General features: G+C 43.9%; 1 protein-coding gene across 1 annotated transcript; it reads right to left on the minus strand.

Moving 5' to 3' along the window:
- Window positions 1-8,230: 8,230 nt before the first annotated feature.
- Window positions 8,231-11,939, minus strand: LOC128691529 (uncharacterized). Its single transcript, XM_053780379.2, has 3 exons — window positions 11,884-11,939; window positions 8,946-9,501; window positions 8,231-8,484 (listed from the first exon to the last, which is right to left on the minus strand). Exons 1-3 carry the CDS (start codon window positions 11,884-11,886, stop codon window positions 8,471-8,473), a joined length of 573 nt encoding a protein of 190 aa, XP_053636354.1. The 5' UTR covers window positions 11,887-11,939; the 3' UTR covers window positions 8,231-8,470.
- Window positions 11,940-15,411: the final 3,472 nt, after the last annotated feature.

A 15,411-nucleotide genomic window follows, 5' to 3' on the forward strand; every position in this document is an offset into this window, starting at 1 on the left:
TGTTCTCCTAACCTTCCATTTACCTGCACCCGCAAGGATGCATCTTGATACATTAATTTGGCCCATGATATAATTTCCTCTCCAAACCCCTGCCATCTCATAATCTTCCATAACGCTTCCCTTTCTACACTATCATATGCCGCCTCCCAATCTATAGCCAACACCCCCCCCACTCCCAATTTTACTCTTTCTTCAATAAAACTTCTAATCAAACCATGCCCGTCATACATAGACCTTCCCGGCACCCCATATTGTCCCTTATCGATCACTTTACCCAGGACCTTTTTTATTCTGTTAGCTAAAATTCTTGCAAAAATCTTATAATCACCACACAATAACGAAATAGCACGATAGTCTTTAACTGTTAATGGCTCACCTTTAGGCACTAAAACGACCACAGCCATCCGCTGCTGTGCCCCTAAAACCCGATCCCGCTTAAGGATATTGAATAATCTTACCAAAAATTCTTTTAAAACGCTCCAATTTTGGAGATAAAAGTCACTGGGCAACCCATCAATTCCTGGTGCCTTACCTAATTGAGCCCCAGATAAAGCTTCCCATGTCTCACACTCCGTTATCGGCCCTTCCAAAACGAATCGATCATGCTCTGTCAACTCACACTGCACAAACCTTCCAATTGACTGTAATGCTATTTCACTTATTCCCACACTTTGCGTTTTCAACTTAACCCAAGCATCAATATACCCACTCATACCCTCAGTCGTCGTCAACACCTGGTCCACTTTATACCCTTGCATACCTACCTGAACATTCAACCCCATTAACTCCATTGCCTTGCGACGTGTGTGTTGACTCCGCAACACACACGCCGACGGCCGATCTCCCCACAAAACCTCCTCAATCCCGCCCTTAAGCCTTTCCCCATCAAACCTCTCATTTTGTAAATTCCGGATATTTTCCTTCAAACTTTCAATTTCAATAACAGGATAATTAGCATTAATTTGTGCATAACAGTCGCGCAACTGCCCCTCTAAATATTTTTGAAAACCGTATTGTAACTGATTATATCTCTTCCCTCGATTAATATAATATTCCTTAATACGTTTTTTAGCTATTGTTTCCCACCAATTAACCATGGCAACATCCCCTGGTGCTTCTACCACTAAACGATCCCACATATGTCCAAAAGACAAAAGACTATCCTCTTCCTTTAATAACTTTACATTCAATTTCCAAAATGATGGACCCCTCCGAGGCACACCCTCAATATCCACATCTATTACCACTCCTCTATGATCCGAAAAAACCACATCTATCACATCCACCCTCCGCACAGTAACCGTACAAGGCACGTACATTCGGTCCAACCTCGCCGCATAACCTCGTTTAATGAAGGTATGCTCTACCATCCCTCCCCCCCCACACACATCCTTTAACCCCACCCCGGTCAATATATCCCCCAATATACCCAAACAACACCCCGCACCTCTGGGCTCCACATCTTTACGACGTATCACGCAATTCCAATCTCCGCCTATTATTGCAACATTCGGTAAACCACGTAAAAAATAGACCAGCACGTCCCGAACAAATTTAGTTTTAATACTCACGTCACCCTCAGCCGGACCATATACACATACTAAACTAATGGGAACCCTACCCCAAGTTCCATCCACTCTAATTACCCTCCCCTCCCCCCCTTCACTACGCCTTACTATAAATGGGCTAGTTTCCTTTACCAAAATGGCAGCCCCACCTTTCAGACGTGTCGCATGTTCCATGTACACATTATAACCACTCATATCCAACTCATAACCAGGCCTAAAATTATGTTCCTGTAAGAATACCACATCCACACCAAGTCGCACCAAATACTCATTAAACCACTTAAGCTTCCTCTCAGCTCTCAACCCGTTAATATTTATAGTAAAACACTTGAATTCAACAAATGGGTTTTCCTTTTGTCCCCGGCATTGACTTTACCCCAGTTCGTTTTGCAACACCTCTGTCCCTCCCCCCTTTGTTGGGAATCACCTTTGCAATCCCTTGATCCTTGGGTTCACCATTCCCTCTCTTCTGTACCTCCACCCAAGACTTTTTCCCAGGGCGTTGGGCAGGAGTTAGCACATCATCAGAATCCGATGATGCTGCAGTCCTCTTTCGTGTCCCGCCCTCCACCTGCATTTTGACATCTGAAGCACCGTCCTGATGCACCTCCACCTCTACTGCATGCACCTTCAGTCCTTTAGACTCTCTCGTCGCCAAACCGTCATCTTCTGCCATACCATCATTCACAGCCTTCCCCAGAACTAAGCCTGGGTCTTCCACCTGATCTAGGACCGATTCCTCTAACAAGTCATCCAACGCCTTTACCAAAGACGCCGCCACTTCTTCACCCATATTAGGTAGTTTCTCCTCAAAAACCTTATGTATGTCCAATGACTGAGATTCTCCTTGAAGCGTTACAATTGGCGATTCGAGCTCCTTTTCTTTGTCCACCTCCTCACTCCATGACAACCGTTGTTGGGGCGGTGTAGCAAGAGACTGTTCTCGTTCATCGCCAACCTCGTCCACTGGCTGCTGTTGCTGCTGTTGCCGTTGCTGTTGCTGTTGTGCCGGGTACCCACTTCGTTTCCCACACTGCGCCGCGATGTGGTCATATGACCCACATAGCCGACACGTACGTTGTTGCCCCGCATACGTTACATAGACTTGAGTCCTTAATTCTTTCAACACAATATATGAAGGAATAGGGTGTCTGAGTCATTTTAACTGTATACGCGCCTTCCAGCGCACCTGCATACGGTCCAGTTGCCCATCTCCCTGCTGTGGCTACGTGAACCGTCCCATAAGTACGCAGTTCACTGGTAATATCAAAATCAGTCGCCTCAAAAGGCACATTCCTTATTTTCACCCAGGTGTAATGTCGAGATACATCATGAAGTCTCACCGACACAGCTGTATTAACCGGTATGATGGTCTCCTGATACTTGTCGACCACTGCCTCGTAGACTTGTGCAGACGTCATCTTAACGAAGATTCTTGTCATTCCATTTAATGCGACACCACATATCTCCTCATTTGCTATACCATAGGTATCGCGAATGATCGCTGGTAATAATAAATCCATGTTGGATCCTGTGACAGCACCACGGATCATCTCAATGCAGACAGTGTTGATTCTTCTTCTGCTATTCAGCGCCATGTTGGAGAAAATAAAGTTTCCACCAAGCAACGCTAGGGGCAGCTCAATCAGGTAAACTGCGCAAAACAAACTCAAACAGGAGCGTCTGCGCAGCTCGTCCACACGGCTCGGAGGCGATGAGGACAATGACTCCTCTACTATGATCGAGCCTCAACGTGCCCTCCTTGTCAGCGCTATCCTGTCTCTACACTAATGTATATAACCACGAGTATGAAGATATACGATACTGTGTACTGCCCTAGTACCTAGGGGCATATCCTAGTGACGGACGCTGTGAAATTGTAGAGGTGCTTGGCACAAGATAGACTAATTAATATTTATTTTGATAATATTGACATGAGTAACCAGAAATAATGTGAAAGACATTCATGCAACTCCTAGTGCGACCCTCTGTCGTGTTGGGGGGGGTGTTGCAACCCCTGAATGGGTTACAATGATCATTATGTATATATGTAATGTATATTACCTTTTCATTTAATTTTATATTGCTTATATTTGCGATAATAGCTAAATCGTAAATGTATGACTTTATATTATTATTTGACTGTTGTATTGTTATTTAGCTTATGTTGTTAGGATGTATATAAAATGTGCTCAGTTAGTCTTGATTGTCAAACTACTGTAATTATCGCTTGTCGCTCATTATACTGCCGGCTTCTGAGCTGCAGTTGTCCACGTAGCTATCACGTGATCGAGGGAGGGGTGTCCTCACCTCTCGTGAAATTGTCAGTCTGCTGGAGACTCGCTTGCTGGTTGGACAGATTGTCTGTCTCATTATTCTTGTTAGTTCTGTAGAACTTTGTTCACAGAACATTGTAAAGACTTAGTGATTTTCGACGTTGTACTGAGGTTGTGTGTCACATAGACACTTTGAACATCTCAGGTCCTTAGCTATAGCTTCTGACCTAATTTTGTACTGGTTCCTGTGTATTGTCACAGTCTCGTTTTTCCTATGGGAGTTTTGTAACTTGTGGAGGATCTGCTGATGGTCCCTACTTAGTGTCGTTATATTATCTCCTTGTTCCTGATTCTGTGTCGCAGTCGCTTAATATTGCATTGCTATTGGGCTTAGCATTCTTTGTTGTTCAAGCTGACTGTTGGGGTTGCCAGTCGGTCAAGAAGTTAGTTTATTTGAGGACTTTGTCAGTCACTTGTTTAAGTCTTATTCGAGTCTTGAGACATAGCTAACTACTTAAGAGCACTTACACGCATACTCACACTTACTTGTACATATTTGTAATATCTTATTAAATGTTAATGTACCTGACGGTACTTAAGAATTATAAATGTGATATGTGCTTTCAGCACAATAATATTGAACTCGAGAGATTGATTTTAATTTGATTGCTGTAATTTAATTTACTTTGATAATATACCTCTAGACAACTTACTACTTAATAAATTTATTAAATTTTAATTTCTCTAGTTAGTAGCCTACCAGTTGTAATCCTGAAGCACTATTGAATAATACAGAATTTTAATGGATAATTGGACAAGGATACTGACTACTTGTTACGAAAACCCAGTAACAGGCTGGATGCTAGAAGGGCAGTCCTTTCTAGTATTCACTGGAGATCTCTAAACTTTTAGAATCGCGTTTTTTGTAACACACATCACATGGTCGTGCACAATACACACATCACGTGGTCGTGCACAATACACACACCACATGGTCGTGCACAATACACACACCACATGGTCGTGCACAATACACACACCACATGGTCGTGCACAATACACACATCACGTGGTCGTGCACAATACACACATCACGTGGTCGTGCACAATACACACACCACATGGTCGTGCACAATACACACACCTCAGCCGAGGTGCAGTGTGGGAAACTTAATAATCATGTACCACACTCTCAGATGCTCTTTTGAAGAGTTCACAATAATAATAATTATTATTATCATGACGTAGCGCTAAACCCGTAGGGATTATACAGCGCCTTTGGGGGGATGGAGGGTATTCAGGCTCAATTTAGGTAACTGGAGCACAGATCCAATTCCCTAGATCAAGAGCCCCTCACCAGCGTCAAGGAACCTCCTTTGAGAGGTAACAACAGTAATAAAAATGTGGGAAATTGATCATTCTTGAGAACCAATTCTTTCGAGAAATTCACAATCGCTCGCACATCAAACATAAATACTACAACTACGCAAAAAAAAAAAGCAAGAATGCTAAAGTTTATGTTCATCAGGATTTTAAACTCTAGAAAAGAGATATGTTTTCAACTGAGACTTGAAAGTATGAACAGATTCCGAACTCCTGCTGGTCAATGGGACTCCATTATGCAGTCGAGGAGCTAGAAAAAGAGTTCGTTTATATTTTTGTTGTAGTATGGACCGGCAGGAAGGTGATCGAGTGAGCGTGCTAGTGTTCTGTGAAGCGTCGTGGTGGGTTCCACAAGCTTGGTTGTGTTATGTTAGATGCTGAGGTCATGGCCAAAGACGCGTTCTACTCCAGTAATCTTTGAGAGTGATCTCCTTCAGCAGCTTGGTGGCCTTCTGAACCATATTGTTCCTCCTCTTTACCCAACAAGGAGAGGCGTTCGACCCCAGGTCTCAGTCATACAGCACCTGGGTAATGTATGGTAGGTAGGTAAGTCATACAGCACCTGGGTAATGTGTGGTAAGTAGGTAAGTCATACAGCACCTGGGTAATGTGTGGTAAGTAGGTAAGTCATACAGCACCTGGGTAATGTGTGGTAAGTAGGTAAGTCATACAGCACCTGGGTAATGTGTGGTAAGTAGGTAAGTCATACAGCACCTGGGTAATGTGTGGTAAGTAGGTAAGTCATACAGCACCTGGGTAATGTGTGGTAAGTAGGTAAGTCATACAACACCTGGGTAATGTGTGGTAAGTAGGTAAGTCATACAGCACCTGGGTAATGTGTGGTAAGTAGGTAAGTCATACAGCACCTGGGTAATGTGTGGTAAGTAGGTAAGTCATACAGCACCTACGTAATGTGTGGTAAGTAGGTAAGTCATACAGCACTTGGGTAATGTGTGGTAAGTAGGTAAGTCATGCAGCACCTGGGTAATGTGTGGTAAGTAGGTAAGTCATACAGCACTTGGGTAATGTGTGGTAAGTAGGTAATTCATACAGCACCTTAGTAAAGCGTGGTAATTTGATAAGTCATGCAGTACCTGGGTAATGCGTGGTAATTAGGTAAATCATACAGGACCTGGGTAATGTGTGGTAAATAGGTAAGTCATACAGCACCTGGGTAATGTGTGGTAAGTAGGTAAGTCATACAGCACCTGGGTAATGTGTGGTAAGTAGGTAAGTCATACAGCACCTGGGTAATGTGTGGTAAGTAGGTAATTCATACAGCACCTTAGTAAAGCGTGGTAATTGGATAAGTCATGCAGTACCTGGGTAATGCGTGGTAATTAGGAGAGAGTATCTCAGATTCCTTAGATCAAAAGCTCTTCATAGGCATCAGGGCGGTGAAGGGTTTGAAATAAGATATTTGCAACACTTGGGTATCTTTGTTGCCGACACGTTTCTCCTAACAACATCATTCTTCAGTCGGGTACATGTGAACACAGCAGTGGTAGCTGTGGAAGCAAGAGTGAGGTGATCAGTCCCTCACCCTCCCACCGAGGGTGAGAGGACTGATCACGACTATTGTAAAATAAAGATACCGAAATGTTCCAAATGTGTCTTATTTATTCTGCTGACACTATGCGTCAGCTACAGTGCTGACCAACAGGAACACATGCTGTGTGTAGCGCATATTTACCTTTTTTTGTAAAGCATGCTGACCTATTCTTTAGGCCTGGTATCTTGGCAGTGAGACAATAGGCTTAGGAATTTAAATGGTCTTTTTGGCAACTGACAATTTAAAGAGGATAGTTTAGAAATTTCTGTGAATCCTGGACCATTATCAAGTAGCGAGTCTTATAAAGTTGAGAATGTAACGTAATAACACCAACTAAATTAATAATTTGCTATTCACTTTCATTGATCATCATATCCTTCTTTCATTAGCAAAATAGTTAACATTAACATAAATTTGTTCATGTGGTGTCGTATTAAAGTTTAAACCCGCCATTATACTGCTCACTTACTTCAACAAAGACACTAATATGCTTTTTACTATATTTAGAACCCTCATTAAAAATGGAAACATTGGATCAGTAGATTAGTTTTAAATATTCGTGAAAATTCATTAGTGTGTATTAGTTCAGTATTTTGCCCCTGATGCATTAGTTGTTGAAGCATAATACAAGTGGTAACAAAAAAAGGCACAATACCGTGACTGGAACGATACACGAATAACCCGCAAATGGAAAGGAAGAGCTTATTACGACGTTTCGGTCCGACTTGGACCATTTACAAAGTCACACTAGGTTGTCTTTCTTCTGCCTTGTGTATTTGTTCCTTTATTATTTATTTATTTATTTTCCTCCCTCTGTCTTCTTGCTTTTACCCTCTGTGGAAACCAAACTCCCTTGTAGTGCTCCTCTTTCTTAGTACAGTATTTGACTGGCTCCCCCTCCTCCTACCTCCTTACAACTACTACCTACTACCTCCACTACTACTACTACTACTACTACTACCACCACCTCCGGCCTATATATACCCCTCCTGCTCTCCTTTTCGCTAGTGTGACTTTGTAAATAGTCCAAGTCGGACTGAAACGTCGTCGTAAGCTCCTCCCTTCTATGTGCGGGTTATTTGTGTATTCAAGTGGTACACTCGGTGACCGTCACATCTGCAGTACTAATACTGACAAATAAAACATTGTAACCATTTGTAATGTTCCTTTGGCAGATCCCAAAATGAGAAATTAGATACCTGTGCAACATTTAGGTATCTATCTGAAGATATTTCTCCCACCAGTAGCTTCAGATAAACATTCCCAGAATCGCTTACCACAAATTCTCTCCGAATTCCAGTGTGAAGAATCATCCAGGCGCATGTGATGGATACTCCATCACTCCTGACACAGGCAATAACCTAATTTAACTCTTTCGGGCCTCGCCTCTACACCTTGACTAGCTACCAATGTGACGTACTAGTTATTGATAGTACACCTCTGTCATATCTACTTCTCATTCTATACATTAACTGGAGTTGCTGGTCGAGAAACAAGGTGGATGATGATGATGTACGCGACCTCTCGTTCATGAGGAAGGGTGAAAGCAAAAACGAAATGAAGATTAAAAATAAAAATTCTTTATCATCGATATTCGTTGACAGCATTACAAGCCCAAGTGTTCACTCGCGGTGCTGTGAGCGCAGAGTGCAGCATCCTTCACTCTGATGTCGATGAAGTGTGGACTCTGTCTACTTCCCGTATCCTGCGATCATAAGAGTAAATTTAGTGAAAGAAATCCTTATAATGAGATATCTAATTCTTGCCATCCACGACAGTAACTAATGGTTATTTTTATATAAAAAAAAAAACTAGTAATACAAACGACCCCCTCTTGTAGATATATGGTATCTGATATTAAATAGTTAATTCCTGACAGAAACAACAACTCGCTCAAGTAACGTTTTCGTCACAAATTCAATAAAGAATATTACAAAAGATGTAATTATTGTTCTTCATAAATAAGGAACGCGGACTAAATCAGTTAAATGATAACGGAAGCGTTATTAATAACAAGAATAACTAAAATTATTAATGCTAATTATAACTGAAGTTATTAATAAGAAGAATAACTAATGTTATTAATAACAAATGTAACTGCATGACGAAGGGAGACAAAATACACTTGTCAATAATAATAATAATAATGTTTCTCATTCAACATACCTCCAAATCCGTTGCCTCCATAACCTCCAAGGCCGCCATTGCCTAATCCTCCAAGTCCATTTCCTCCATAGCCTCCAAGGCCGCCGTTGCCTAATCCTAAAAGTCCGTTGCCTCCATATCCTCCGAGGCCACCGTCGTTATAGCCTCCAAGTCCGCCATTGCCTAATCCTCCAAATCCATTTCCATCATATCCACCTAATCCTCCTAAACCACCATTGTTATATCCTCCAAGTCCGCCATTGCCTAATCCTCCGAATCCACTCCCGTCATATCCCCCAAGACCTCCATTGCCCAGTCCTCCAAATCCATTTCCTCCGTATCCCCCGAGACCACCTAATCCGCCAAGACCTCCGTTGCCCAATCCCCCATATCCTCCTAGCCCTCCATTGCCTAAGCCTCCAAACCCATTTCCACCATAACCTCCACTGCCCAGGCCTCCTAGTCCTCCATCGTTGTACCCCCCGAGTCTACTGCCATCGTAGCCACTGTAGCTGTCCTGGGCACCGACTGTAGCAGCCACAACACTCAGCACCAACACGGTGTAAACACTCCAAGTCTAAAAAAAATGAACAATCGTTATATCAATGTAACTGGTGAGGTTATATCGACAAGTAGTAGGAAATACACATGTATGCACTGATCAAGACTTTTATGAAGGAGACGTTTCGCCCGGAGTGTCTTCTTGAGTCCTAATGAAGCTGCTCGTGGTGAAACGTGTCCTTAATAAATGTGTTGATCAGTGTGTTATATCACACATAAGTTGCTGTTATATTTACTGTTGGGAGATAAAGACGTGTACAAGAAACTTACTGTCAGAAGGAAGATTAAAGTTATGATGAAGTTTAGGACATTAATTACTTGTTAGTAGACTGGAAGCTGACTTAATCTAGTGTTGTTGTTGGTGGTGGTGGTGGTGGTGGTGGTGGTGGTGGTGGTGGTGGAATGATGGTGGTGATGGAGTGGTGGTGGTGATGGTGGTGGTGGTGGAGTGGTGGTGATGGTGGTGGTGGTGGTGGTGATGGTAGTGGTGGCGGAGTGGTGCTGATGGTGGTGATGGTGGTGGCGATGGTGGTGGTGGAGTGGTGGTGGTGGTGGTGGTGGTGGAGTGGTGGTGGTGGTGGTGGTGGAGTGGTGGTGGTAGTGGAATGATGGTGGTGATGGAGTGGTGGTGGTGGTGGAATGATGGTGGTGATGGAGTGGTGGTGGTGGTGGTGGTGGAGTGGTGGTGATGGTGGTGGTGGTGGTGGTGGTGGTGGTGGTGGTGATGGTGGTGGTGGCAGAGTGGTGCTGATGGTGGTGATGGTGGTGGCGATGGTGGTGGTGGAGTGGTTGTGGTGGTGGTGGTGGTGGTGGTGGTGGTGGAGTGGTGGTGGTGGTGGTGGTGGAATGGTGGTAGTGGAATGGTGGTGGTGGAGTGGTGGTGGTGGAGTGGTGGTGGTGGAGTGGTGGTGGTGGAGTGGTGGTGGAGTGGTGGTGGTGGAATGGTGGTGGTGGAGTGGTGTGGTGGTGGAGTGGTGGTGGTGGTGGAATGGTGGTGGTGGAGTGGTGGTGGTGGTGGGGTGGTGGTGGAGTGGTGGTGGTGGAGTGGTGGTGGTGGAGTGGTGGTGGTGGAGTGGTGGTGGTGGAGTGGTGGTGGTGGTGGTGAAGTGGTGGTGGTGGAGTGGTGGTGGTGGAGTGGTGGTGGTGGAGTGGTGGTGGTGGTGGTGAAGTGGTGGTGGTGGAGTGGTGGTGGTGGAGTGGTGGTGGTGGAGTGGTGGTGGTGGAATGGTGGTGGTGGAGTGGTGGTGGTGGTGGGGTGGTGGTGGAGTGGTGGTGGTGGAGTGGTGGTGGTGGAGTGGTGGTGGTGGAGTGGTGGTGGTGGTGGTGGAGTGGTGGTGGTGGAGTGGTGGTGGTGGTGGTGGTGAAGTGGTGGTGGTGGAGTGGTGGTGGTGGAGTGGTGGTGGTGGTGGAGTGGTGGTGGTGGAGTGGTGGTGGTGGTGGAGTGGTGGTGGTGGTGGTGGTGGTGGTGGTGGAGTGGTGGTGGTGTATTCAGCAGGAAGTAAGTCTGTGTCTCGTGATGAGTCTCAGATGACAACTCATTCAGTGGGTCAGCATCCGCTGGCCTCGCTCACCCAGATGCCACACCCTATTTCCAGCCGGTGGACCGCGTCCTAAAAAATGTCCTGGATGTTGCACACGTGTCTTTATTTCACAGTACATAGGTGCTGATATACACTTGTGCAACATTTGGGAATCTTTATTCTGGAAACTTTTCCGTAATACAGATTTCCATACGTTGCGTAAGTGTCGGTTTTCAAACCCATTTACATCACATGGTCCGTAGTCCAAATGCAGTGCTTCTATGTTCTTGCATATAATCCTAAATACTTGATGAAAATAGGAATAATATTGATTTATAATATTATGTATAATTCAGAATAATTGAAGATTATATAAATTTGTTAACATTTAACCCTTATATTCGGAATGGAAGTGAAAAATTTTCGTCCATCCTGGACCAGTATTATGTATGTGGATAAATACACTTAAGCATACTTCAAGATATTTGTTAAAGGAGACGAGTCACCAAGAATATCTTCATTATTGTTAGTAGAGAGTAGAACAGTAGGTGTGATATAGTGGACATGGCAGGTGACCATTAGACAGGGTCACCTGTTCTGTCCACTATACAGCACTTTGTTTTTAACTTATTCTGTATTAGAACTGAAGAAACCACTCGGGGTGTAATATTTTCTATAATAAATGTCTTAAACTTGTCCTGTCACTATATCACTTACAACCTAATTTAGTTTACATTTCCAGTTTGTGGGTTAATTGTGAATCATTCCAGTCACTATATAGTAACATTCTTTGAAACTATTTTTCTTTAGTGTTGTATATAATTCTGAATAGCAAATGGCAGGTTGTATGAGGACATAAAACGTAGCAGTTTGTTTACCATGTTTGTTGTGCTGCAGTGGACGAGGTAACTGACGATCGTTGCAGTGAGCTCACTTATTTATAGTCGAGTGTCACAGGAAGTCTCATAGGAAACTGCAGTGAGATCACGACCTTGGATCACCTTCAGTAAGCACCAAATACCATGATACGAGGAGCTGCCAATTTGAAGCGGGTGAGAGGAAGGGAGGGGCTGCAGGCCACATTACAGAGGAATATCCAGATTTGGTAACATATTCACGAGAAGAGAGGAGGGAGAGGAGAACTATGAGGAGGAAAGAAGAGAGGGACTGAAGAAAGGAAGAAAGGAAGAGGAAGGAGAAGACGAGAATAACGGACAGGTGAGGGAGGATGAAGCATGGTCTGGGAAAACCAATGCTTCTGCACATTTTCACAGTTCTACTGGAATCCTTGCTCCAGTTGGTATATTTATGTGATTCCTAAATACTCTTCACCAGCTATTTTACATTCACATTCAAAATTTTCATATTTCTTAGCATTTTCAGCATAGTCAAAAATTGGAATGTGTTCAAATCCTACTTACAGTAGAGGTGACTGGGAAAAAAGAATAATGTAAGGAAGGTAGTAAGGGTGAAATCGGTATCACATGAGAGGTTTTCACAAAATAAAATGAGACATGGAAGGTAAATTATATGAGAAGGAAAAAATAGATAAAACGAGAGGTGTGGGAGTGTACAAGAAGAGTCAGTGAGAGATGAGTGAGTCTTTTTGATCAAATTTTGCTGAAAATAAAGAAAAGTGTTAATAGAGAGAGTATGAGCTAGAGAGTGGGAAGGTTAGGTAAGGTAGGACTGGGGAGCTGTGTGTTGAGATGGCCGCTGAAATGATGCCTTGAAGGTAATCTTTAGAAATCAGAGTCATTGTGTTTGTACTTTTCAGCTATGAAATTGAGGTCTTGTTTAGGTATCGTGATTCCTGTAACGAATCTGAGGCCTAACCTGAGGGCATCGGTTTCTATACTAGACAGTGGACCATCTCAGCACATCTCTTCAGTCCTACCTCGACGTTACATGACTGCACTTAAAGTTTTGGCAAAAGTCATGAATATCAGGGTCACCACCGCTGAGAAAGGAGGTGGTGTCGTAATCTTGAACACTGACGACTACAGGAACAAAATGCTCAATCTTCTTAATGACCCGGACACCTACAAACCTCTCACAATAAACCAAGTGGACAACCTTACCAAAACATTCCTTCGCAAGACTCGCCTGATACTGAGGGACTCAGAACAAGGGAAGAAATTTCTGCAAACCATTCCCAGAAGCCCCAGACCCGCCAGAATGTACGGCCTGCCAGAAACTCACAAAGCCTGGAATTCCACTGAAACCCATCTTCTCTGGAATAGGGAGTGCTTCCACCAATTCTCAGGGTTTTTTGCTGAACACTCTCTCCACTTTTGGGGCACAATCAATCGAGCACGTCTTAAACAGTGGTGATCTTCTCAGACGCATTCGCAACATTAACATCAAGAACAAGAAACACTCTAGCCTAGACGTAACATCCCTATTCACCAAGGTACCTACTACATAAGCCATTGATTCTCCTGTGCATGAAAGATGACGACTCTCTTGACCTTTCTATTCCAGACAGCGATTTCATCGACCTTGTTGAATTGTATGTTGGCTGTACATGTTTCTCTGTCGAAAATCATCTTTTTCAGCAGACTTTTGGACTACCCATGGGTTCCCACTTAGTGCCGTACTGGCGAAACTATACATGGAACATCTGGAAGCCGAGCGATTTTCCTCTATTATTCCCTTTTTATCATAACTCCCGGACGCTTCAACGTTCAAGCTCTCCTACACAAGCTCAATCAAGTAGAGCCCTCAGTCCAGTTCACACTAGAAGAGGTCGACAACACTCTTCCTTTCCTTAATGTCCATCTCTGCAAAGCTGACCAAGAACTTCGTTTTAAAGTCTCTCGAAAACCTACCAACCAAAACAATCTTCTCCACTTCTACTCTCACCACTACACCAAAACTAGAAGTGTTGTAATTATAGGCTTTTTCCTTCGCCCACTCCGAATCTGTGGCAATGAATTCCTTGAGGAAGAATGCTCTCTCATCGAAGAAGTATTTTCTAAACTTCACTATCTTCGTCACTTCATTAGAGACTGCAGACGCCGGATATATAACATCTTTAACTCACCCAGAGAAGACACTGCCGAGAAGAGAGACATAGTCCTCCCCACCAACTCAGTTGCCAAACACGTTTCCAACATCTTTTCGAATACCTCATTCCAAGTATCTACATCCACATCCACTACCATCAAGAACATCACCCCTTGCAATGATTGCAACCAATTATACATGGGCTAAACATCCAGCGACCTCCAAACACGTGTTTCAGAACACCAGTAAGCAGGCAGATCGGACGATTTAATGAACGCCTGCGTTCAACACGGAAATCTCCTCAACCATTTAATCAACTATAGAAACGCAAGACTTATCGTCAGAGAAGAAAAAACTCAGTGCCGCAGAATCTTCGAATCATTACTTGTCTGTACATCCAACAATTTCAACCTGAACAACGGCTTCTGTAACATAGCTGAACCCCTTGCCAAGAAACTTCATCGTTATCCTACATAACTACATACACAACCGCCCGTCCTGCAGTGGTCCTTCTCAGATCCAACCTACCATACATTCTCAGTGGTCCCTTACAGGTACGTCTCAAATCTGTAACATAGCTGAACCCCTTGCCAAGAAACTTCATCGTTATCCTACATAACTACATACACAACCGCCCGTCCTGCAGTGGTCCTTCTCAGATCCAACCTACCATACATTCTCAGTGGTCCCTTACAGGTACGTCTCAAATCCAACCTATCCAGCATTCTCCACCTGACTCTCCACCCTATAAATACTCATGTACTATTCACCCAGATCAAAGGGGATCAAAGGGCGCCTCCTGGCCTGGATAGAGTCCTTCCTCAGGAACAGGCAGGCTTGTATCAGCTGAGCCACAAAGAAGTGTGCTCAGTCCCACCCCGTTCAACATCCTTATGCAAGAGCTTTTGAACCTTCTCTTTCAAAATGGTACGCAGCTCCTCAGCTATGTTGATGATCTTGCACTCGTAATGAATGGGAAAGGCAATTTGGATCGACAGGCCAAGAGAGCTTTTCGGCCTAATAATGCAATGTTGTAAGGAACCAGGCCTCAAGATCTCCGCAGAGAAATCTCTTGCAATGTCGTTCAATGGACCAGAGCCTATGAACAGATTACGTATTAAGGACACACAACTTGAGTGGACAGGCTCCTACCTATACTTGGGAATCTACATCGATAAAAGCTGACTTTCCAGAAACAGGCCGAGTATGTCAGATCCCGTGCTCTACTCAGACTCAACACCATGAGAGCCATGACGAGGCACCGTGCAAAGGGGAGTAAAGAAGTACGTACTTCTCTTGTACTATATACAAGCTGTGCACTCGCTCACTGACTACGGTGCACCGGCATTGGCTCATCTCTTTCCGCAGAGCAGACAAAGGATGAAGGTCGTACAGAA

The sequence above is a fragment of the Cherax quadricarinatus genome, chromosome 26, assembly GCF_038502225.1.
Source record: "Cherax quadricarinatus isolate ZL_2023a chromosome 26, ASM3850222v1, whole genome shotgun sequence".
Classification (NCBI taxonomy): domain Eukaryota; kingdom Metazoa; phylum Arthropoda; class Malacostraca; order Decapoda; family Parastacidae; genus Cherax; species Cherax quadricarinatus.